At 40.2% G+C, this 26,987-nt stretch overlaps 1 protein-coding gene across 6 annotated transcripts in view; it reads right to left on the bottom strand.

Moving 5' to 3' along the window:
- Positions 1 to 429: 429 nt before the first annotated feature.
- The window catches only part of slc17a9b (solute carrier family 17 member 9b), a 56,317-nt gene continuing 29,759 nt past the window's right edge, over positions 430 to 26,987 (bottom strand). For 3 of the 6 annotated variants that reach the window (XM_087994873.1, XM_087994874.1, XM_087994872.1), the window contains 7 exons: positions 26,466 to 26,562; positions 24,654 to 24,741; positions 17,341 to 17,375; positions 17,127 to 17,242; positions 14,661 to 14,716; positions 9,149 to 9,178; positions 430 to 2,420 (listed from right to left, as the gene is read on the bottom strand). In XM_087994873.1, coding sequence (XP_087850999.1) covers positions 2,278 to 2,420; positions 9,149 to 9,178; positions 14,661 to 14,716; positions 17,127 to 17,242; positions 17,341 to 17,375; positions 24,654 to 24,741; positions 26,466 to 26,562 — 565 coding nt within the window. In that variant the 3' untranslated portion in view covers positions 430 to 2,277. The other 3 variants (XM_087994875.1, XM_087994877.1, XM_087994876.1) reach the window with 3 other exon arrangements.

The raw sequence follows: 26,987 nt of genomic DNA on the forward strand, positions 1-26,987 counted from the left end.
CAAAGCTTAAAAAAATTACAAACTGTCAAAAAGACAGCACACATGTATGTAGAAAAATATGAAAATGAGACTGTTTTAACGATAGCCTCCTTGAGGGGCCTATATCTACTCCAGATCAGGCAGGGTGAATTCAACTTTTTCCATTCTGGAAAGTAAAATGAACTGACACTGTTCATCCTTTAAGGAATACTTTACACTGAGATATTACATTGTCCACTGAATTTTCAAAAAGCATATTTGATTTAAGAATTACTGACACTAATTTTTTTAAGAAGTATTAATTTCAGCAGTATTATAACATTGAGAACAATTTCAAATGATTAAAGGTGTTCTTTTAAATTAAGCATTAAGGATCAGTTGTAAATTTTTAATATGGTAAATCTGCAAAAAAAAATGTCATTGAACAGACTCTAAATTCAGCAATCCATAAGATACAATTAAAACTTTATTGTCAACATTCTACAAAATAGCAACAGTTCAAATATTTCAACTTGGCCGTAAGATAAATCGTTATCTGCAGAGTTAATGATTTAGAAATGATTTATTATTTAAGCATCTTACAACTGCAAGCAAGTTAAAGTTGAATAATTACAGATAGCATTTAAACATAAGTGTTTGATTCTGAATATACAGATATTTATAAATACAAACACAGTGGATTGAAACTATTCTTATTTTATGCAGTAATCCGATGTTAAAATTGAAGTTGCCATGTGGATTTGCTGTTCCCATTGCAAAAGCAGAAAGTGAAAGCATGCAAAAATAAATTTTAAAAGTTGCACATTTCAATTCATACTGTGATATACACGTAACATAGACTGTAAATGAACTGCATTTCACTGAGTTGACAAGGCAACAGTCAGAAAATACCACACGCAAATATGATAAAAATTGGACTGGGATAGCTGCTTGGTGCCAGACTTTCTTATCACCAGGACACATAAAAGACAATTGCCGCTTTTATACTCAGTGATAAACACTAAATGAAATATTCTGGAATGTGCATAATAATAATTAACTGCATAAGTGGATTTTAAAGGAACAAAGTTTCAACCTGTTCCCATTACTATCTATTACAGAGACTTAATCCCTGAGAAATATCACTCCTATCTCAGTTTTTTAAAACTTTATTTAACTGGCATTTTACAGTTTCTTTCACTTCTATTATTGAGATAGTTTTGTCCTTTCTGAATCCATTGGCATTAACCTCTCAAAATTCTTATGACGGAAAGAATCATAAGTCTGCACAACTTAACGGCAGTTATCCAGAATCTCCTGACTTTGGAGCTTCATACACTAAAAAGGATTTCTGCTGAGCTCACTGGATCCTGTGAACTGACATAATTGCTTTGCGAGGTGAAACTGTTTTATGTTTGGCACGGAAGTCTGAGTTCTTCTGATCCAAAACAAAATTGAACCTCTGTTCTAAAGTAAAACTAAACCAATTGCCTTAATGTGTTTACTCTACCTTCCATAAACCTAATAGTATAAACTAATATTCACTAATATTACAGGGTTCTACCAGACGCCTAATTGCCATCATATGCTTTCTGGAAATTATGTATTTAAGTCACTGTTCTAAGTTGCTTTTTAACCTTTTACAAAAAAACTTCACAGAACTGACTCATAGCTACCAGCCTTTGTTTGGATCCAAATCGTATAATATACTGCTTTCATCACAAGTTATAGGTCCAGAAACTGGAATATAAAAACGATAAACTTGTAAGCTGCAAGATTCAGAAATGAAAATTCTTATTAATCTAACATTTACTACTAATGCTGGTATTAGATTATTATGCTAATAGGAAACAAAAATTCCAAGTGCACCTGTAAGCATGGAGTCAATGAAAAACAGCTGATACAACTGAAGAACAGCATAGGGCAGTTACATCTTTTCAGAATTTATGTTTGGCTCTCTGTCAGCATCCACCTTTAAGAAGACACATCTTGTATCACATCTTCTGACAAGTCAAGTTTATATATTTATAAGTTTATATATTTATTTCTCATAAATAGTTTATTCATGTAAAAATAGCATCTCTCCAACAAATAAAATCACTAAAAATAGCATAAATGGTTTTGTGTATATTTAAGTCTTGTTTTTTTTTTCAAAACAGGACTTCAGCAGCAATTTGTTTATAAACAAAGTACAATAATAAGTTCCTCAAACCAAGAAAAACTGGTCGGAACTTTTATATTTTAAAAACTATATTCTCTCTTTCTTCTTGAAGTCTGTGTTCAGTAACTTTGAAATTCAATCTGAAATATTGCCATTAATTAAATGTCTACTCGTGTAGCCTGGCCAAAGATGATAAAGATAGAAAGGCCAAATGTGTTGACTATGCTGATCAAGCTGAAAACTGATGGCCAGGATCCTGAAGTTTCAATGAGGTAACCTGCAAAGTAGACTAAAGCAACGCCTGTAATGAAGAGAAAATAAAATTAACTATGTTGGTGTTCACAGAAGAAAGAAAGCACGTGTAGTAGCTCAACATAAATCTCTGGTGCCCCATTTAAGTTGGTCGTTCTGCCATTTTTGCATCGGGCATGATTTTCATATGCATTAGTACAAGATTAGTAACAAAATTTGAAGTCGATGATCTAAAACTCATTTATTCATGTCAAGATACAAGAGTCCATCTACAGAAAGTAGGCACAGTTCAACTACAATTTGTTACACCTTTAAGTTTAAAAGAGACTTCCTTCCTCAAACTGGAGGAAGATTTATAGTGGAGTTCCCCAGGAGTCAATGTTAGGAGCCCTACCCATTCTGATATATTAATGACCTACATCTGAGTGGAAGGCACAATTTCAAAATTTGTGGATGATCTAAAACTTGCAAGTTTTTTGAACTGTGATGGGTCTAGTGCAGAACTTCGAAAGGATTAGATAGATTAGATTCCCTACAGTGTGGAAACAGGCCCTTCGGTCCAAGCAGTCCACACCGACCCTCCGAAGAGTAACCCACCTAGACCCATTTCCCTCTGACTAATGCACCCAACACAATGGACAATTTAGCATAGCCAATTCACCTGACCTGTACATTTTTGGACTGTGGGAGGAAACTCGAGCACCCGGAGGAAACCACACGGGGGGAATGCGCAAACTCCACACAGACGCCTGAGGTTGGAATCGAACCTAGAACCCTAGTGCTGTGAGACAGAACTGCTAACCACTGAGCTACCGTGCCGCCCACACTGTACACACATTGATAAAATGGATGAGGATGGTAGATGGATTTTATTTCAGAGCAGCATGAAGTATTTTATTTTAGTAGAAAGAATATAAAGTCTACAATTCAAAGTAAGATGCAGAAGCAGACAGATCTGGGTGTATATCTGCATAAATTATCAAAGGTGGTAGGCAGGTCAAGAAAAAAGTTATTAAAGCATCAACACCGTATGCTTTATGAAGAGGGACACAAAATACAAAAGCAAAGAAGTAATGATAAATATGCTTTAAACCTAGTCTCTAGAGCTGGGCACCACACTTTAGAAAAGATGGCAATGGGTTAGAGAGGGTGCAAAAAAGATGATGGACTTCAAATTCAAATTCTCCAGTCTTTCTGTGAGATTATTTTCCTGCGAAAAGAGAAGGTTGAGACAAGATTTGATAGAGATACCAAAAATCATAAGAATTTGGGACAGAGTAGATAGTGAGAAACTAGTCCGCTTCTAGAAAAATTGAATTTAAAAGTTTAAAAAATTTAAACTATAAGTTTAAAAGGCTTACCAGAATTTGATTGAATGTCATTTTCAGAGTTTTACTTTGTATCAGGCCTAGAGAGATTTTAGGCCTCACTATTTATCTATCATGCCCCTATGATGCTGCACTCATCCTATTCTCCCACTCACTGTAAGTAGTTGTCCCAGCAATGGAACATCTTAGGATCCTTGGCACCAGTGCCATCATTAAAGCTCAGCCACATACCTGGTCAAGTGCAGGCAGGCCAAACTTGTCTTCATGGTACACATAGTCGGAGAGTAACTGCAACCAATGCATCTCAGAAGACAGAGGTGGCATTGTTGATGTTTCATTGCATTGTCTTACATCTATTGCTCTTTAAGAATTTACCCTTCCTTAGCCTCATCCCATCTTACAATCATGTCTAAGTGAGTGTTACCCTTTCTCCAATGCCCAGCCTAGGCCAGTATCTTCCCATTTCTCAGTGTGGGTCCATTATATTCTGAAGAGCCTTCAAATGGTTCAAAACATTCACTTTTATTCAGCAACAGCAGAAACAAACAAAACAAAATCAAGCAGAAGCTGCTTCTGACTGTCAGGACAGAGCAGAAACAGATGGCTTCCTTTCAAGCAACAACCAATTTACTATCAATGAGTGATCACTGCACTCAGCTCTCATCTATCTGAAACCCCCGAGTGTCAATTCAATCATGTAAGGCTTGTTGCATTTGATGAAGCAGCACTCTCATGCTGAAGGTGCTGCTCCTCCTTACCTTCTTCCTCAAAGAACGATTCCTGCTCTCCCAGCTCATGAGCCTCCATCACATCCCTGCTTTGCCTGCTTTGTGCAGAGGACAGCGTGCTAGAGTAAGGCTGCACATTCTGTCTGCATTCAACAGCAAGCCCTTCCCCCACCAACCTCACATAGACTTTGAATGTGGTAACAAAGATCACAGATGAGTTGCTCTTTGATGGAATCAAACCCTTTTCTATTGATGAAGTCAGCTGCCTCATGATACAGTACTCTCAGTGTGTGTGTGTGTACAGTCTACAGCACACTGAACATGGCAAGCCAACTAGGCTGGCAAAGCCTACTGCCTGAACTGCAGCATTGCCCTTATCAAGGGGAAATGCGATGAAGAATTGAAAGATCTCACAAAATTTCTCAGTGGCTCCTTGAAAACAGCCAGTTGCATAGAAGTTCAATGTAACAATCATCTTGACAGCCACTGGGATAGAATGACTACCCACCCTTTCAGGTGGTCTGTCCCACTCCAGCACTCAGCCTTGTCTATGGTGGTGTCTAGGACGTCCTCAGTCTTCGGCAACACTGCATTTTGTTCATCCAGAGAAAACTCGTTGAAGATGATGGACTCTGGACCTCCCATGCCTCCTTTAACATCCTGCTGCACGCAGCAGCTATAACCTCTTTAAGTAAATGCTGTTCAGCATCTGCTGGAGTTGCTGCTGGCCCTGGGTTTGCTGACACATCTGTTCATCTTTTGTTTACCTGCATCTTTGTTGCATTACAATAAGAGTGATATAGCCCCTGTTGGGGCTGGATCCATCGGTCACATTTTCAATGAACCTGTGTGTGGAACATAAGAAAGGTCTTTGTAATGTGAGCTGCCAGCCTTCACATCACTGTCTGATGAATGTTTCACATGCTGCCCCATACAGTCAGAAGTGGAGCTCCCCGACAAGGTGGGCCATGGAATGCCTCTCCATAAGACTTCGAGTTGGACTTGATTCCAAGGAATGCAGCGTCAGACATGTCATAAAGAAACAGTGGGTGATTGTCAGTGCTGTATGAGTACCTGCCAAAGGCAGGTAGATAGAGTTAGGTCACAATCAGCCATGATCTCAGTGAATGTCGGAAAAGGTTCAAGAGGCTGAGTGGCCTAAACCTATTCCTATGTTTTCTATGTTACTGAAATCTTCTCATACCCAGTGACATATCACTGAAAGGCAGCATTGCACAGAGCATGTTGCAGAATACTTTCAGTTCAAGGTGAGAGGGAATCAGCTGCATGCCATGTGCAGTCCGTGTGATCCTGCATTAGTTTTGTGAACAGTGGCCTGTTAGCACCACTGTTAATTTTGTCTGTGATAACTTCTGCTTCACAGTGATCATAGAATCATAGAATCACCATAGAATCCCTACAGTGTGCAAAAAGGCCATTTGGCCCAACAAGTCCACACTGACCCTCTGAAGAGTATCCTACAAATTCCCTTGTCCTATTACTCTCCATTTCAACTAACTTAATGCACCTAGCCTACACATCCCTGAACACTATGAGCAATTTAGCATGGCCAATTCACCAATCCCTGCAACGTGGAAGCAGGCCATTCGGCCTATCATGTCTATGAAGAGCATTCCACCCAGACCCGCCACTGCCTCCTCCACCTCCCCACACCCACTCTATCCCTATAAATCTCACTTTCTCATGTCTATTCCACCTAGCCTACACATCCCTGGATACTACAGGCAATTTAGCATGGCCAATTCACCCAAACTGCACATCTTTGGATTGAGAGAGGAAACCAGAGTACCTGGAGGAAACCCAAAGGCATTTTACTCATACATGAGGAATAAGAGAATGATCCGGGAGAAGGTAGGGAACTTGTGCGTGGAGTCTGAGTAGATAGGAGAAGCCCAAAATGAGTTTTTTGCTTCGGTTTTCACGAAGGAAAGGGACCTTGGTGTGAATGAGAACTTCGAGGAGCCGGGAAACAGGCTTGAACAGATTGAGATCGAGGAAGTTGGCAAAAATTAAGATTGATAAGTTCCCAGGGCCAGACCAGATTTAGCCTAGGTTGTTCTAGGAAGTGAGAAAGGAGGTTGCTAAGCTACTGGCGAAGATCTATGCTTCCTCACTCTCCATTGGAGTCGTACTGGAGGATTGGAAGGAGGTGAATGTTGTTCCTTTTTTCAAGAAGGGGAATGCGGACATCCCTGGCAATTACAGACCAGTCAGTCTTATGTCTGTGGTCAGCAAGGTTTTGGAAAGAAGTTTGAGGGATGGGATTTATGACTATTTGGAAAAGCATGGTGTGATTAAAAACAGTCAGCATGGCTTTGTGAGGGACAGGTCATGCCTCACAAATCTTATTGAGTTCTTTGAGGAGGTGACGAGACAGGTTGACAAAGGTCGGGCAGTGGATGTGTTGTATATGGACTTCAGCAAGGCATTTGATAAGGATCCCCATGGTAAGTTCTTTCATAAAGTCAGAAGGTATGGGATACAGGGAGATTCAGAATTGGTTGGCTGACAGAAGGCAGAGAGTAGCTGTAGACGGAATGTATTCTGCCTGGAGGTCAGTGGAGAGTGGTGTCCTGCAGGGCTTTGTTCTTGGGCCTCTGCTCTTTGTAGTTTTTATAAATGACTTGGATGAGGAAGTTGAGGGTTGGGGTTAGTAAATTTGCCGATGACACAAAAGTTAGAGGTGCCATTAATAGTATCGAGGCTGTTGCAGACTTTTCTCTCTGGAGAGGAGGAAGAGAGGTGACCTGATCGAGGTGTACAAGATAATGACAGGCATGGATAGAGTCGATACCCAGAGACTTTTCCCCAGGGCAGGATTGACTGCCACGAGGGGCCATAGTTTTAAAATGTTAGGAGGAAGGGAAAGAGGAGACATCAGAGGTGGGTACTTTACACAGAGAGTTGTGAATGCCTGGAATGCGTTACCAGCAAAGGTGGTGGAAAAAGAATCATTAGCGACATTTAAGCAACTGCTGGACATGCATATGGACAGCAATGAATTGAGGGGTGCATAGGTTAGGTTATTTTATTTTAGATTAGGATTAATCCTCGGCACAACATCGTGGGCCGAAGATTCTGTTCTGTGCTGTACTTTACTACGTTCTAAGTGCTCATTGTCTGAAGGTCATCCTAAAAGAAAAAAAAAATTGAATTCAAAAGACACAAAACCTATTTTGTCTTTTCCTGCTCCCCCCTCATTTTCTTAGTAGCCATTGCTTGGAAACAGGAATGCTGCACTAAGTCACTCTCCAAATGTTCAATTCGGAGAGAGTGTATATTATTTAAGATTTCTTCGAAAATGGAAAATTTATATATAAGGGTATTTATTGAATGTGATCTTGAAAGCATCTGGGAATATATCATTAAATGCAAAAAATAATACACAATGTGGGGGTCAAGCCAATAAGACTTTTTAAAAAAATTTCAAAAATAACATTCAGAAGTTATCATCTTGGAAGAATATTACTAATTACTACACACTAAAACTGACTTTTCCTAAAGGTTGTACCAATTTTTGTTTGTGCACCAACACAGCAAACCAGCCAGCTGTCTTTCAGGCTTTTGGAACAGGGCGTTATATGATAGAGAGCAAGGAACATGAGACAGTGCCTGAGATTTTCTGGACATTGCAGCATCACATGGGCGGCACGGTGGCTCAGTGGTTAGCACTGCTGCCTCACAGCGCCAGAGACCCGGGTTCAATTCCCGCCTCCGGCGACTGACTGTGTGGAGTTTGCACATTCTCCCCGTGTCTGCGTGGGTTTCCTCCGGGTGCTCCGGTTTCCTCCCACAGTCCAAAGATGTGCAGGTCAGGTGAATTGGCCATGCTAAATTGCCCGTAGTGTTAGGTAAGGGGTAGATGTAGGAGTATGGGCGGTGTGGACTTGTTGGGCCGAAGGGCCTGTTTCCACACTGTAAGTAATCTAATCTAATCTAAACATGTTTGCTGTAGATTTTCTGGATAATTATAGAACATATATCACATATATACTATAAAATTTATTTCCTTCAGTTCCCAAAATTACCTGACTGCACTCAATATACTTTGTCAAGATAGTTTCTATATTATCACCAGAAACAAATTATTCAACATAATTTGCAATACAGACTGTCACGTTAATCCTGAAATAGATAAAAAATAAGGAGAGGAGAGATAAAGGTCTTTACGAGTATGAAAGAGTCTAATAGAGAATCTACTTTAACTTGTGCATGACTACTGAACAAGGCCTCATAAATATGACAGCTACTAAAAGATCAACAAGAAGTTAGAAATAATTCTCTATTCAGAAAGCATTGAGAAACTAGGACATGCTGCCACATGGAGTACCTGATACCAGATAGCATTGACACACTTAACAGTCAGTCCAAGCATGAAGACATAGTACCAGAGTCAGAAGGGATAATTAAAAGCAGGAGGATGTTTGTGGCATATGAATACCAGCATAGAGCAATTGGGGATGAGTTGTTATGGTTCCATGTTGCAGCAATACTATGTAATTCCTTTAAATGGAAAGAAAGGAAGCAATCATTGTGGCCACAAATTTCAAATACCAAAATGGTGAGAATGGATATATCAGCTCTATAAATACATTACAGTCTATGTTTTTGTGGACTTAATGATGGACATTATGTATGTATAAAATCAATTATGCAACATGTAGTGGTAACCCAAATGTAAAAGTAAAAACAAAACTCACCAAATAACGCTCCACCGGTGTTCATAACACCTAAATAATTATAAAAGAAGGTTAAAGATCTACAGATTTTGACTTTACTCTCCAAGAAGCATGATTAAATAATGATGATAGAAAAACATTAGAAATGAGATACATCACAAAAAATAATCAGATTGATGCTATCTGTGGAGACAGAAACAGAGTTAATGAGCTGGATTATATGCTGAAGGTTGGTTCACCCAACACCATTCAACCAGAGAGGCAAAGTGATGAGTCATGTAATTAGGCATTAATCGCTGATTTAAGGTTATCAATTGGGTGACAGGTCAGGTACCCATCTGACACACCCACCTGCCACAAGGTGGAACCATGGAGAGCATGCCACAAATGGCACACAGTGCCCTAATTCATGAGGTCCCTCACCTGGTTTCCTGCCCATGGACGACCCATAAATTCAACCCAACTTTTTAACTTTTCATTAGAACAGCGATGGATCATTCTACTAAAATGTTATTGAGCTGAACCACGAGAGAATTTAATCTTCTCACTGGTTAGATCTCACAGAATACAGGGAGAAGTAGCCATTTGGAAACAGAACTGGCACAAAGGTAGAAGACAGAAGGTGGTGGTGGAGGGTTGTTTTTCAGACTGGAGGCCTGTGACCAGTGGAGTGCCACAAGGATCGGTGCTGGGTCCTCTACTTTTTGTCATTTACATAAATGATTTGGACACGAGCATAAGAGGTACAGTTAGTAAGTTTGCAGGTGACACTAAAATTGGAGGTGTAGTGGACAGCGAAGAGGGTTACCTCAGATTACAACAGGATCTCGGCCAGATGGGCCAACAGACTGAGAAGTGGCACATGGAGTTTAATTCAGATAAATGCGAGGTGCTGCATTTTGGGAAAGCAAATTTTAGCAGAACTTATACACTTAATTGTAAGGTCCTAGGGACTGTTGCTGAACAAAGAGACTTTGGAGTGCAGGTTCATAGCTCCTTGAAAGTGGTGTCGCAGGTAGATAGGATAGTGAAGAAGGCATTTGGTATGCTTTCCTTTATTGGTCAGAGTATTGAGTACAGGAGTTGGGAGGTCATGTTACAGCTGTACAGTTCATTGGTTAGGCCACTGTTGGAATATTGCGGGCAATTCTGGTCTCCTTCCTATCGGAAAGATGTTGTGAAACTTGAAAGAGTTCAGAAAAGACTTACAAGGATGTTGCCAGGGTTGGAGGATTTGAGCTATAGGGAGAGGCTGAACAGGCTGGGGCTGTTTTCCCTGGAGCGTCGGAGACTGAGGGATGACCTTATAGAGGTTTACAAAATTATGAGGGGCATGGATAGGGTAAATACACAAAGTCTTTCCCCTGGGGAGTCCAGAACTAGAGGGCATAGGTTTAGGGTGAGAGGGGAAAGATATAAAAGAGACCTAAGGGGCAACTTTTTCACACAGAGGGCGGTACGTGTATGGAACGAGCTGCTAGAGGAAGTGGTGGAGGCTGGTCCAATTGCAACATTTAAGAAGCATTTGGATAGGTATATGAATAGGAACAGTTTGGGGGGATATGAGCCGGGTGATGGCAGGTGGGACTAGATTGGGATGGGATATGTGGTCGGCATGGATGGATTGGACTGAAGGGTCTGTTTCCGTGCTGTACATCTCTATGACTCTATGACTCTTCCTGGTATTTGGTTTTGTGGCAGATGAGAGCATTTAATCAGGTGGGAGATAGATGAGTAAGGACCCCACTGCTGGTGAAGTCTGGACTGGCAAGGCTCATAGATAAACTTCCTGCATCACCCCAACTGTGCCATAAGTCGGCAATTAACACCCACATAAAGGCCACAACCACCTATTGTTAGACAGGCAACAGTGGGCAGCAGGTCTTACTATTTGGGAAATCTGAAATACAAAACCCGCCAGAGACACTTATGCTTTTGTTGGGAGAGGGGTCAAGGTGGGTGAAGTTATGTCTCTTGATCAAGGGTGATCATGGGTTGCAAAAAGGCAGACCAATAAAAGTCAGCTTTCTGCTGCTGCTGCTGCTGCAGGACTCTCTTGGCCTAGTCGTTTCTACATTCTGACTTTGGGTGGATACATTACCGACAGCAGCCACTGTGTCCTTGGTGGCGCTGCTCAGCAATATAGAGCAGCCATCCACTGATCTTGGTGCAGGACCTGCGCCCCCAGCATTTGCAATCCTGGGAAAGGCCCTTTACCCAGCTACATGCCTGATTGGCATTTAATGTGACTGGTCTTTCCAGAAAGAGGGACAAAAGGCTTTCACAGGTTCTCTAACCAGTGAGCAAGCTCTCAATCACCTGCCCGTCAACTCCACTTTTATCACTACAGTTGGTGCAAGACCTACTGAATATTTACAGCATTTTCTCTTTTTATCCAAGATTTCCAGCAACTGCATTTTTCTTTGTCAATAACCAGCTTAACTATTTTACTAATTCAGCAGGAATAAAATTATTAGTTAGATGTCAGTAAGAAAAAATGAACATCCCACCACTGAATACATGCTTAATAGTCAGGGAAAAATTGGTACTTTAAAATTCCACATTTGTACAAGTTTATACAAGTGCTGGTGGGGTGTAAACTGATTTATAAAATAACACAGCCTGTCTAAAGATTACTAAATTAGTATTTTAGAACTGCCTTTCAGCAGTAAACTGGACAAAATTCAATTGGTGCAAACAAAACAAACCTTAAAATCCAGAATGATCTTACAAAACTTATATTCATAGCACACTGGAAGTTCTTTATGTTATGTCTTCCCTTCATATTCTTTTGGCTTTCCTGATTCTGAAAGCTGTTCTGAGTATAGTAATCACTGTGGAGTAATAGCTTTTAGATATTAGCGCAAATATAGGAATGTTTAGTAGATTTCAATTGCCTAATGACAATGAAAAATAATCCATTATCAAGTTCCAGGTAGTCACTCGAAAAATTATTCATTTTTGAGAGTCTGAACAGAGTGGTCCAGTATATTCATGGTGTAGTTGATCAGTATCAAGACCAATGTTTTTTCTTGACGTACATTAAGAATTTAGGGATGGGTGTACAAGACTCAATTTCAAAATGTACAGATGACAACTTGGAAGTATTGAGAGGAAGATTGTGATACTTTGTTATGAAGATATGTGATCCAAATATTAATTTACAATAGAATTGAATGCATTTTTGAATTTTTGAAAATAGATACTTTTCAAAGCAAAAGGTACTGGCTGCAACAGCAAAGACACTACAATGACAATGAGCATGGTAGCTGCCTCACAGTGCCAGCCACCCAGGCTTGATTTCAGCCTTGCATGACTTCTGTGTGGAGTTCTCCATGTGTCTATGTGGGTTTCTGCCGAGTACTCCAGTTTCCTCCTACAGTCCAAAGATGTGCAGATGGATTGGCCATGATGAAGGGCTTTTGCCCGAAACGTCGATTTCGCTGCTCCTTGGATGCTGCCTGAACTGCTGTGCTCTTCCAGCACCACGAGTGACTAGGGATTGCAGACTAGGTAGATTAGCCATGGTAAATGCAGGGTTACAGGGTGGGTGGGTGATATGCTCTTCAGAGGGTCAGTGTGGACTTATGGGCCAAATGGCCTGCTTCCACACTGTAAGGATTATATAATTTGCATGTCTACAATACTGTCATAGTTAGATCACATTATCCAGTTTGTGGATGCAAGGAATTTTGAATACATTGGCAGAGATAACTTGGTTAAAGAGCAACAAACCTTCACACACTCTCTCTCTGCTTCTCTGAAAATCCTCATAAAAAGAAAACACACCAGATAGCTTTGTATGTGTGGGTGCCTTCAAGGCTTTAGTGATTCTAGCATGGATGAAGACAGTGTTTAGTTGAGTAAACAATATGAACTCAATTGATTTTCAACAACTGTTTACAGATTGCATGAATATGACTTACATTACTAAAGAGATGGCTCAGAGCACAATTGCCTCAGGTCTGTCTGCTTTTTCTTTACTCTGACCAAGTCCTTGTCACATTGTCACAAATAGACTGAAAGAAGGTTGAATTCAGTCTACTGTATTCTCTGCTCACAATGTGGACTCCTCTATGTTGGAGCAATCAAACACAGACTGCGTGACCATTTTGTGAAATACCACTACTCAGTCCACAAGCATGACCGCAACTTTCTGGTCACTTGCCATTTGAAGACACTGCATTGCTCCCATGCCCATTTTTTTCTGTGCCAGGTCTGCTGCATTGTTCCATTGAAGCCCAACAAAAGCTGGAGGAATAGCATCTCATTTACTGCTTAGGCACTTTGTAACTTTCTGGACTCAACAGTGAGATCAAAACGTTCAGACAATGAACATCATGTCCTCCATTTTCCTTCCCTTATATTCCCCCTCCCCAGTGTCTAGATTTCTTTGTTCTGCCTTCAGCACAGATGTCTTTAACACATACTCGAGACACACCCCTCATCTCTACAACTATTATCATTCTTTTTATCCTTTCTTCTGTGACCCACATAATCTGTAATGTCACACTCTCTAACCTTCCCTTCTGTTCCACTTGCTCCACCTCACTTTTTTCTACAAACCTACCACTTTCTCACTGAAGTCATATTGGACTGAACAGTTAACTCAGTTTCTCTTTGCACAGATATTGTGGGACCTGCTTGGTTTCTCCAGCACTTTCTGCTTTTATTTCAGAGTTCCAGTATCTTCGGTACTTTATTTTTGTCTAACTTCTTTTAGTTTGCACCATTTAGAAATATTGCTAGTCACTGTGTACACCACAATGCTGCTGTGTGTGTGTGACACTACATAGGACAAACAGACACTACAGGCAGACACTACATAGGACAAACAGGAAGACAGCTAACGATCCGCATCCATGAACACCAACTAGCCACGAAACGACACGACCAGATATCCTTTGTAGCCACACACGCAGATGACAAGCAACATGAATTCGATGGGACAACACTACTAATATAGGACAAGCCAAACAGAGAACAGCCAGGGAATTCCTAGAGGCATGGCACTCATCCACAGATTCAATCAATAAGCACATCGATCTGGACCCAATATACCGACCACTGCAGCGGACAGCTGGAACTGACAACCGGAAGCGGCAGATTCAAACCACTACAAATGCCAGAGGAAAGGTCACAGAAGCGCTTCACAGGAGGCTCCCAAGCACTGAGGATGTCACCTAGACAGGGGACGAAACGTCTGCAACACAAATTCCCAGCTCGGTGAACAGAACCACAACAAAGGAGGGGGTATCAAACTAATTGAACTGCTCTTACAGAGGACAATACTAATGTGATGGACTGATTGGCCTTTTTGTCCTTTGATTTCAGCCTGTCATGCTTTTTACCAAAGTGATTAAATGGAGATTCACACACATCACTTCACACACTGTAAACTCATAATTAGAAAGTAGGTGAATGATGGTTGGGCCTTGTGAATGATCGTTAACCTCTGATATATATTTATTATCACAGCAGAATGTAGAAGATATATATAGCTATGCAAAATGTTTTTGTAACTGTTACTTACCAAACAGTGCACCAGCACAGGATGGTGCTAAATCTTGAACATTGACAGATACCCCACTATGAAAACAAAGAGAACAAAACAATACTTCAACCATTACTTGTTTGCACAACGCACTCATCTAGAATAAACTTAGATCTGTTTAGCACTAACCCTCGATCAGGTAAATAAAATTTGCAAGCCTTTAGACAATAGCTCCTTTAGTCATTTATTCAAAATTTCAATTTCAAAATTAGAACTCAATTTAATATTTTGAATTACTTGTGAAGATGATTTGTTACTATCCACAAAAAACTAACAAGCTAGTGCTGTTGCACATTTAACACATTCTCAGGCATTCTAAAGTGCTTTACAATCAATGGAATTCCTGCAGGGCTGCTATTATGGGATGTGGCAGACAAATTGAAAATAGCAAGATCCCACAATGGCAACTGCAATAAATAACCAGATAATCTGTTTTTTACTGTCATTGTTTGAGGGAAAAAAATGCCGTGGAATTATCCCTGACCACCTGATCAGGCATGTAATATCTCAATGTAATGTTCGATAAGAGAGACTTGCAGTTAAAAGCATTATTCATGTAATCCAGACATGTAAAGCACTTCACAGCTAATGACTGATCTTTGAAATGTTATTTTCTCAGGCAATCACACCAGCCATTTGGCACACAAAGGCCCAGAAACTGGAAAGAAATAAATACCCACATCATCTGATTGAATAGATTAGGATTAAAATACTAATGTTGGATGTGATACCAGTTTACTTTAAAATGAGATGTTTTACATCTATCTCAACGGCAGAAGCAACCTCAGTTTAATGTAACAACTGAAAGGCGGGAGCACCTCTAACAATCTAGCAATCCCTCTAAGGGATGGGATGTCAGATGAGATTACATATTCATATTCTGGAATGTAGCCTGAATCTATAATGCTTTCACTCAGAAGTCAGTGATACCACTGAGGCGAGAGTGTGATGCTGGAAAAGCACAGCAGGTGAATCGATGTTTCGGGCATAAGCTGTTCATCAAGAATGAGGCTTGTGGGTCAGAGGTAAATGGGAGGGGGTTTGGGTTGGGGGGGGAACGTAGCTGGGAATGTGATAGGTAGATGAAGGTGAGGGGGAGAAGGTGATAGGTCAAGGAGTGTGGAATGGATAGATGGGAAAGGTGATGGACAGGTCAGGAGGGCGATGCTGAGTTAGAGGCTTGGGACCGGGATAATGTGCGGGGAGGGGGAATGAGGAAACTGGTGAAATCCACATTAATCGCATGTGGTTGTAGGGTCCCAAGGCGGAATATGAGGTGTTCTTCCTCCAGGCGTCCGGCAGTAACGGTTTGACGGAGTGGGAGGGGGTGTTGAAGTGTTCAGCCACGGGGTGATGGGGTTGGTAGGTGTGGGTGTCCCACTGAAGAAAGACAGGTCAGCGCAGGAATTTAGGAAAGCAGCACAGGAAACAGGGAGCAGCACTTTGGTTGAAAGCTAATTGGAGGAGAGCACTTCAATAATCAAATCTGCAGGTAAGAAAGGTATGGAGGAGGGTTTCAGTCTTAGATGGACTGAGGCAAGAATGGTGATGAGTGATGTTCGAGATGAAATGAAGAAATATTGGATTGAAAATCAATTCAGAGCCCAAAGGTTTTCTAAGATTCGGAAAAAATGAGGTAAAATGTTAAAGGTAAAACCAGGTAAAATGTTAAAGATAAAACCAGGTAAAATGTTAAAGAGGACAGTATGTGTATGGTCTTTTCACCACATACTAAAAGATAATAGCTATTGTTTAGACTGAGGAAAATCAAGGTGCAACCTGCATTTACATAATGCCTGCCACATGCACAGAAATCCTAAATGCATTTCAGATGCATCAAAGTATCTTCTTGAAATGTACTCTGTGTTGTCAACATTGGGGCAGCCAAATCACATATAGCAAAATTTCCACAAAGAACTATGATCTAAATGACACCTAGTATAGGTATTTTTGGAAAGGAAAACATTAGCCAGGGCATTGTGAAAACTTTCCTGCTCATCTTTCAATAATACAATAGGATCTTTTTATGTGCATTTGGTTTTGTACAAGTAAGAGATGCTTTAGGTCTGTTTGTTTAATAGTCAAATTCCAATGTTTGCTTTGTTCTCTTCATATGCTATTGTACAGACCTGACCTGCATTTGAATCTATGTATACATAAAGTTTTTTATGAATAAAGTATAAAGTATAAAATAAAAAGAAAAGACCTATTATGTCCACATGAGATTGGGCCTCAGTTTTGTAACTTACTAAAAATTGGCACATCTGCCAGTAGAATACTGAGCAGATAATATCAGGTATGGCTTGAACGCACAACCTTCTTGCTCAGCAATGACAGGCCAACCACTGAGTCAAAGCTAATAACTTAAGTCAACAATGTATAATATCAAACTGTGTCAAAGATGGCCCAAGATATGAAAATATACTGTATCTAATCTTAGCTTACCTGTGACTGAAGGTCTGAAGTCCTAAACTAGCTGATATACACAGTAAGGATTGATAATAGCTGCCTGAGTAACTCAATAATGCTGTAAAGATACTGGATAATCCCATGGCAATCACCTGTTTGAAGGAAAATATAAGAAACTGGTTTTAATTGTATTCTCTCATACAGTCAAACAATTTTAAAAATATTTTAAATAAGCTACTAGTCTTCATACCTGCATTAATTTACGCACCTTAGCAGTGTCAAACCCTAAAAAAAAAGTAAACTCTGTAAAATGCAAAGACAGAATTATCGCTACTAGCAAATATTTGTATACGTTTTGCATTCACATTAACATTTTCCTCCATATGTTCAGTTCAATTTACAGTTTCTTTTTCCTTTCTAAAACTTAGCGATTAATAGACCTGTTAATAATTCAAAACATTTATGACACCAAAACCAAAGCTTGTTTTCCATTGCTTTCCGTTGATTCATAGTTTCACAAGAAAGTTTGAGCTAGTTGTTCAACAGGGAAATCATTTCAGCCATTCAGCCCCTCGAACCTGCTCAGCCATTCAATAATAGCTAAACTGACTGTAACCACCAATCCACATTCCCATTTACTACCAACAATCTTTCAAACCCTGATCAACCGAAATCTACATTCGTCTGCCTTAAAAATATTCAGTTACTGACCTCCCTCACTTTTTCAAGGAGAGAGTTCCAAATACACACAAATCTCAAAGAAAGATAATTGCCCAAAGAAAGTTGTTTTAAATGGCCCCTACTTTTTAAACAGCGACTCCCACAAGAGGAAACATCCATTCCATATCTACCATGTCAAGGTCCCTCAGGGTTTTATATGGCTCAATCAAGTCACAGGACATGGGTATTGCTGGCTCTGCCAGCTTTTATTGCCTATCCCAAATGCCCTTGAAAAGGTGATGGTGGGCTGATTTCTTGAATGACTGTAGTTCATTCAATGTAAGTACAATCACAATGTTATTTTTTTTGGAGAGGTCCAGGATTTTGACCCAGCGACACAGAAGGAACAAAGATACATTTCCAAGTCAGTTTGGTGAGTGGCTTAAGACGTAACTTGTAGGAGCAGCAATCAGCCATTTGGTCCATCATATCTGTTCTGCCATTAAAGTAAATCATGGCTAATCCGATAAATCTCAATTCTACTTTCCTGGGTCATCCCTTGATTCCTGTAATGATTAGAAAGCTATTTCAAGACTGAAAGAGAACTTGCAGGTGATGGCATTCCTACGTATTTGCTACCCTTGTCCTTCTCAATGGTAGTGGTCATGAGTTTGGAAGGTGCTGTCTAAGAAGCCTTGGTGAATTTCTGAGGTGTAACTGTACTGAATTGAACTAAATTGAATTTATTGTCACGTGTACTGAGGCACAGTGAAAAGCTTTGTCTTGCAAGGAATACAGGTAGATCACAGAGTTAAATAGCATAGATAAGTAAATAATAGGTAAACATCGGCAAAAATAAAAACACAGGTACAGGCGAATGCTAAGAGTTTGTGAGTCCATTCAATATTCTAACAGCAGTAGGATAGAAACTGTTTCGAGACCGGCTGGTGCGTGTGTTCAGGCTTCTCTACCTTCTCCCCGCTGGTAAAGGTTGTAGAAAAACATTGCCAGGATGAGATGGATCATTGAGAATGCTGGCGGTCTTTCCTTGACAGCGGGCCTGGTAGATGGATTCTATAGAAGGGATGATGGCCTTTGTGATTGTCTGGGCCGAGTTCACCACTCTCTGTAACCGTCTCTGATCTTGAATGGTACAGTTGCCATACCAGGTAGTGATACCTCTGGACAGAATGCTCTCGATGGCGCACCTATAAAAGTTGGCAAGGGTATTCGCCTTCATGCCAAATTTACTCAGCTGCCTGAGGAAGAAGAGATGTTGTTGGGCCTTTGTAACCAAGGCATACACATGAACAGTCCAAGAAAGCTTGTTGTTGATGACTACTCCCAGGAGCTTGACACTCTCCACTCATTCCACGGCACGGTGGCACAGTGGTTAGCACTGCTGCCTCACAACGCCAGAGACCCGGGTTCAATTCCCGCCTCAGGCGACTGACTGTGTGGAGTTTGCATATTCTCCCCGTGTCTGAGTGGGTTTCCTCCGGGTGCTCTGGTTTCCTCCCACAGTCCAAAAATGTGCAGGTCAGGTGAATTGGCCATGCTAAATTGCCCGTAATGTTAGGTGAAGGGGTAAATGTAGGAGTATGGTTCTGGGTGGTATACGCTTCGGCGGGTCGGTGTGGACTTGTTGGGCCGAAGGGCCTGTTTTCACACTATAAGTAATCTAGTCTAATCTAGTCTCTGTGCTGTTAATGTGTCGGGGGGCATGAGTAACATCCCGCCAAAAGTCAATAATGAGTTCCTTGGTTTTGCCGGCATTGAGAGCTCAGTTGTTCTCAGTGCACTATTTTTCCAGGTCTTCCACCTCCTGTCTGCAGTCTGTTTCATTGCCATCTGAGATTTGACTGACTGTGGTGGTGTCATCAGCGAACTTGTAAATGGCAAGAGTCTGGTATTTGGTGACCCAGTCATGAATATACAGTGAGTACAGTAGAGGGCTGAATACGCACCCTTGGGGGTTCTTGTGTTGACTGTTAGTGACGATGAAACATTGCCCCTCATCTTCACTGATTGTGGCCTGTGGGTAAGGAAACTGAGGATCCAGTTGCAGAGAGTGGGGCTTAATCCAAGATTACTAAATTTAGTAATCAGTCTCGAAGGGATATTAGTATTGAGGCTGAACTGTAGTCAATGAGTAGGATTCTTATGTAGCTATTCTTGGTGTCAAAATGTTCTTGGGAGGAGTGAAGGGCAAGTGATATGGCATCTGACGTGGATCTGTTGCTCTGATAGGGAAATTGGAGTGGGTCAGAGTAGTGGGGAGGATGGAGTTGATTAACGCCATGACCAGGCTTTCAAAGCACTTCATGACCACCAAGGTTAGGGCAACTGGGCGGTAGTCATTGAGACATGCTGCATGAGCCTTCTTCAGCACAGGGATGATGTTGGCCCTCTTGAAACAGGCAGGGACAGGGGCCTGCTGCAGGGAGAGGTTGAAGGTGTCCGAGAAGACCTCTGCCAGTTGATCTGCACATACTCTGAGTGCATGGCCTGGTACTCTGTCTGGTCCCGTCACTTTCCTTGGATTCACACAAAGGGAAACTGACCTGCCCTCTGATGCACTGACTGTTGGGATAGGTTCGTCAGGACTTGTCGGAAATGGTGTTGCCTCTCCACTGAAATTCTGCTCAAAGCGAGCATAGAAGGTGTTGAGACGATCTGGGAGGGACATGTCATCGTCTGCTATCATGCACTGTCTCTTTTTCGAACCTGTGATGTCATTCAGTCCTTGCCATAGTCTCCGGTTGTCTGTCTGCGTCTCTAGTTTGGATCGATATTGGTCCTTGGCTGTCTTAATGGCTCTGCAAAGGTCATACTTGGATTCCTTATATTTGAGTGGGTCTCCTGATCTGAAGCCTCACACCTGGTTTTTAGCAGGTTCTCTATGTCCTGATTCATCCAGGGTTTCCTGCTGGGGAACACCCAGACTGACTTCCTCGGTATCCACACACTTACTGATAAAATCTATGACGGCAGTGGCATACTCATCCAAGGTACCTGCAGACTGTTTGAACATTGCCCAATCAGCCAATTCCAGACAGCACCAGAGTGTCTCCTCCAACCTGCACTGGATGTGTAACCTCGAGGGTTTCTCCTGCTTGAGCTTTTCCTGTAGGCCGGGAGAAGAAACATAGCATTGTGGTCACAGTTCCTGAAATGAGGGCAGGGGATGGAGTGGTAGGCATCTTTCACAGTGACGTAGCAGTAGCCTAAAATGTTCAGGCCCCTGGTGGGGCAGGTAATGTTCTGATGGTACTTGGGCAACACCTTCCTTAGACTGGCTTGATTGAAGTCACCAGTTACAATAAACAGGGCCTCGGAGTGTTCCGTCTCCAGGGTGTTAGTAGTGCATATCCAGAGCTTCCTCAACCTTTGCTTGTGGTAGCATATACACAGCGGTTAGTATAGCAGCGGTAAATTCCATGGTAGATAGAAGGGCGGCATTTGATGGTGAGGAATTCAAGGTTTGGCGAGCAATGGCTGCCCAGGATTGCAATGTCCATGCACCACAAGTTGTTGATTAAAAAGCAAACCCCTCCACCCTTTGAGTTACCTGAGGACACTGTACGGTCCATACGATGGATAGAAAAACCATTAGCCTGAAGTACACAGTCGGGAATGGATGGGTTGAGCCAGGATGTGATTGATATATATTGTTGGTATTAAGTGCCAATTGTGGAGGGAGTGAATGTTGTGGATGTAAAGCCAATCAAGTGAGCTTTTCAAGCTTCTTTCACATTGTAGGAGCTGCACCCATCGAGGCAAGTGGGGAGTATTCCATCACATTCCAGACCTACGCTTTGTAGATGGTGGACAGGCTTTGGGAAGTCCGTGGGTGAATTACTTTCTGCATGACTGTGGCCACAGTACTTGTATCTATAGTCCCATTCAGTTTCTGGTTGATGTTAACCGCTACCACCCCCCACCTCAATATGTTGATAATGGACAAAATTCCAAGCCTAGCATGTGCTACCTGTTCTCATAACACATCCAATCCAGGTAATAGTCCAGTAAATTCATCTCTTAACTGCCTCTAGAGCATTTGAATAAGTTGACCGGGGTACTGTGCACAGTATCCCAGATGCAGTATCAGCAGTACTCTAAATAACTGAAGCATAACCCCCCTACTTTGTATTCAATTACCTTCAGGATAAATTCTAGTGGTTTTTTAATGACTTATGTACCACATAAAAACCATTTATATTTCATGCACAAGGACACCCAGATTGCTTTACATCTCAGAGCTTTGCAGTCTCTCTCCATTTAGATAACATGCCTCTGTATCATCTTTCCTGCCAAAATGGACCATTTCACATTTCCCCACACTATACTCCATTTGTCACATTTTTGTCCATTCATTTACTATTTGTATAATCTCCTTTTGTCCACTTCACAACTTATTTTCCTACCTATGATTGTTTCACCAGCAAATTTGGCAACCATACCTTCCATCCTTTCATCAAAGTCATTTATATAAATTGTAAACAGTTGGGGTCCCAGTATTGATACCTGTGGCACATCATTTGTTACATTTTCTCAAACACTCTCTGCTTCCTGTTAGCTAACCAATCTTCTATCCATGTCAATAGGCTGCCCTGAGCTTTTATTTTTCACAATAACTTTGACGCAGCCTCTTATCAAATACCTCCTGGAAAACTAGGTACATTACATCCATTGGTTTCCCTTTAACCACATTATGGGTTACTTCCTCAAAGAATGCCAATAGATTGGTCAAACATGATTTCCCTTTCAGAAAACTAGACTGGCTGTAACTGACCAAAACTTTTGTAAGTATGATGCTTGAGCTTTTTTTCATAATAGCTTTTGACATTGTTAAGCTAACTGGCCTGTTGTTGCCTAATTTTTCTCCTCCTCCCTTTTTGAAAAATGGAGTAACAAACAGGAAGTAAACAATAGGTATGAATAGGCCTTTTCTCAGGTTAGGAAGATATGAAGATATGGTTAGGGACTAGTGCTGGGATCTCAACTGTTGATAATTTATGGAAATGATTTAGATGAAGGGACAGATGGCATAGTTGCTAAATTTATTGATGACATAAAGATAGGTAGGAAAGTAGGTTGTGAAGGGAATATGAGGTTACAAAATATATAGAAAGGCTAGAAGAGTGGCCAAATATGTTGCAATTATCACTATCTTCCAATCTAATGGTACTGTCCCTGATTCAAGAAAGTTTTGGAAAGTTAGAACTAATGCTCCAACTCCCTCACTAGACATCTCTTTTTATATCTTAGGGACTCAGGCATTTGTCAGTCCACAGCTCCAACAATTACTCAGTACTCCTTCTCTGAGAGGTACCCTGAGCTTCTTCTTCCCTTCCATTGCCTTATCTATCGCTGTTTTTGGGATATTACTTGTATCATCTACAGTGAAGACTGATGCAAAATATCTGTTCATGTTATTCTTTATTTTCCATTCTTAATTTTCAAGTCTGACTCTCTATGGGACCAATACTCTGTCACCTCTATTCTTTGTTTAATTTTTATAGAAATTTTTCATATTTCTCAGAAGCTTTCTCTTGTATACTCCTTTTTAAAATTTGATTGTTCTTTGTTTTCTTTTATATTCTGTCTAAACTTCTGACCTGCCTCCTGTCTTTGCACAATTTACGCTTTTCCTTAAGTGTGATACTACCTATAACCTGGTTAAAGTAGTTAATCACCTTCTACCTAGTTAACCCCAAATGGCAGGCCCATCCTTTGGGTTTTTCTTCCTCATTGAAACAAACTATTGTGTATATTTTGAAATATCCACTTAATATGTCAGTACATTTCTATTGACTGATTCTTTAAATAATTTGCCGATTCACTTTAGCCAGCTCTGCTTTCATGTCTTCATTACTGTTCTTATTTACATATTAAAATAGGCTCAGACCCACTCCTCTCTCCCTCAAACTGAATAAAAGATACAATGGTTGCTGCTACCTAGGGCTGCCTTCATTTCAGAACATTCATTATGCTGACTGCACATTCTCATGTTTCATACGAAACCTGTTGGTCTCAGGAGCTCTCCCAATAACATTCTATGAATGCATACGTCATCACTGATCAACTATTCAAGCAAAATTGGAAATAGATCAGGACCGTATATCAGAACAGTAAATTACTTATTTGTTAATGAAATTTGTTTCTTTAGATTTTCATTATTACAGGATAATTAACAATGTTTACAGTACAGCACTAATTGTCTGGTGGTGGAACAGAAAATGGAAAGGAAATCTCCCAATATTTGTGTACCCAATGTTTTCCATTATAAAGGGTTTGTGAAGTTTTGGAAGCAAGATAAGCTTACGTGATCCTACTGTACTGACCACACCAATCCTGAACGAACATTACGAAGTGATAGCTCATTGTTTTGCACAAAGCCCGAAGGGATGATCAAGTTGTGGGCGAAAGGCCAAACATTGATAGAAACTGGGGTGGCGGGGGTGGGGGAGGATGAAGGGCATTAGGTTAAAAGTATTAATTAAAGGTTAAGGGTTTAGGAAGGATTGAGCTGGTGGATGAAGCAGAGTTGAGTGTTGGGAAAGTGAACTGGTTCACAGAAAAGAGGGACACATAGGTGAGGCAAAGAGTTGTGTGTTTGAGTAGTATGCCTATGTTTTTATTGGTGCAGTGTCAACAATATATGAAAATGAGCGATATATAACTAGAAAGTTGCTGATTTGACCTCATTCATATACGTAGGTCCATGAATTTATGCTCAGTAGATCAAGTCATATTGATGTTGGCTTAATTAAATTCCTCAACTCTATTATTCCACGAAAACTCAACCTTGAAAACATGTTGTATTATTTTCAGTTGAAGATTATTTTGTTTTCTGTTTGTTCATACAGTTTCACAAGAAAGGCTAAGCTCATTTCTCACCAAGCTTGACCAGATGATCAGTCAGAATGCCACCAAACAATGAGAAGGGGACTGCAACAGCCCAAGGAACTACATTGAAAATCCAACCCTGAAAGACAAAGACAGAATGCAATCTCAATGAGAACCTTTTTCTTCAAATTAAATCCAAAAATTATTCATTCAATCTTAGTATCTGAATGTCCAAGAAATGTATAATCAAACAAAAACTCCCATATTGTCAGCTGCTCACCTGGTTATACTAATGTATTCTCTTTTCCAATCACAAAGGAAGCGCAAGAGAGATTATATAAAGTTAATGTACATTTCAGAATCAAAGAGAAACCCATGCAGAAATGATAACAATATTCTCAATGAGGAGTCTTGTAATAGATACAAAACCCTATTGTATCAACATGGATAGTTCTCTGACTTTGTGTTGCGGGTGAAGCCCCTTGCATGTGGTAGTGTATAATGGAAAGTAGGTGTTTACTGCAATGATAAATAGGAAGGTTGATCTCTTCCAGCAGCAAAGTGTAAATAGACAACGGCATTTAAAATTTCAACTCCATACGTATGTTGCATTGTGCTCTCAGAGTCTGAGCTGCAGCTGTGTTAACATCTTCCAAAATTATATACAATCAAAGGATACTTTAACAAGGACTATGACAAGTTAATGTAGCTTCTTGGAATCTGACAATCAACTTGAAGCAAAAAAATTATTTTACAGGCTTAATCTGTTGCCACGCTTAATCCAACATGTCTTTTAAATTCCCTCAGTGAAAATGATGATTTTGCTTCCTCTCTGTGGATAGGTTTTCCAGCCAATTGCAAAGCTACAGAAGCAAGAAAAAAGTAACTTTTTTCATAAGAAAGCAGCCATGTGTTGGAATGAATACAAAATATTCCCTTTGCTCCCTTAACTTTCCCAGTGTCTGAAGAACAGATGGGCAACAACAAAAATAATCTATTTCCTTAAATTTACAATTATATGGCTCCAGTCCCTTGACCAAAAAAAAGAGGTGACTTTACAATATTGATAAAGCAAATCTGCTGCCAGTTCTCAGTAGTAATGTTGTGAGAAAATCAGCAAAGAATTAGATTTAATAGTTTCTAAAAAAAAAGCTAAAAAATCATTAGAGATTGCCCTTTATTTACTGGCCTAGAAGTAGAAAACAGAGAAATGTTTTCTGTTGCTCAATCACAATTTTCCAGTTCAGCATGTGTGAAGATTTAACTTTACTAAAATTAAAAATGTTTTACAGCTATTCTGGACTTTAAAGATTTGGTCAAGTTTATGATTAAAATTTTAATATTTATGCACAGTCGCATAGATCCACCTATTAAAATGAGCCTGTACAACTATTAGCTTTTTAATCTTATTCCAGGCTTTCCACTGTTCTTCATATAGCATGCAACATTCTTCAACAGAAACAGCATTCAAATCTCTGCTAATATAGCTCTACCCACATGCTTAAAAAAGTAGTGCCAAAAAGAAAACCGTTTGCACATACTCAGGATTTTTATCTTCCTTGAGGGAGAAACACCAAACCACAAGGATTTACTTCCTTTTGATGCTATGAAGTAGATCAGAACCTCATCACCATGGTCACCATTACAATTTACACAGAATAATGATAGAATGGACAGAACATTGGATAGATAGAAATTATTTCTGCTTTAACCCTTAGTTTTGAAGATCCTGTTTTAGTTAGAAAATAGTAGCACATGTAATCACAAAATTCTGATTTTTTAAAATTGAAATATAATTTACTTAAGTCATTGTTACATCTTATAAAAGAACTTGATATAGTTCACAGGCTAGAGACAACACACCTTAGATTCAGGAAACGAATCATGGAAGAATGTTGGCATCCATGACAAAAGGCAGAAAAAAGTACCGCTGATGCAAACATGAGCTACAATGACACCCCTGTTAAAAAGACAAACATTATTAAAAGAATGACGTGCAACAGATTAAATCATATAAATGTAATAGTGATGGAAAATGACCATAACTCTGAATCAAATTGACAATGAGAAAGGAAGACATCATAAAAAGAGTCAAAATCAATGAAACTCCAATGCCAAGGTGATCAAAACTGTACATTTGCTTTGAGACATTAAGGACGGATAAAACTGCTTTCCCCTCCCCGCCCCCCTCCCCTGTGAGAGAGAGAAAAACTATTGGAGACCTCAGTCCACATTTTAACAGAAGTTGTTTTAATTGGAGTTGACAAAGGTGTAGGATGAAATGAAACACAAGAAAAGACAATGCTTTCCTATTGATTCTGTAGATATAATCTATCTACTTAATTTTGAATGTGAGCAGAGAACTGCAAGGCATTGGTTTAAAAT

This window comes from Chiloscyllium plagiosum, unplaced genomic scaffold (genome assembly GCF_037043375.1).
Source record: "Chiloscyllium plagiosum isolate Xiang-an unplaced genomic scaffold, Cpla_swu_hap1 HiC_scaffold_15, whole genome shotgun sequence".
Lineage (NCBI taxonomy): Eukaryota > Metazoa > Chordata > Chondrichthyes > Orectolobiformes > Hemiscylliidae > Chiloscyllium > Chiloscyllium plagiosum.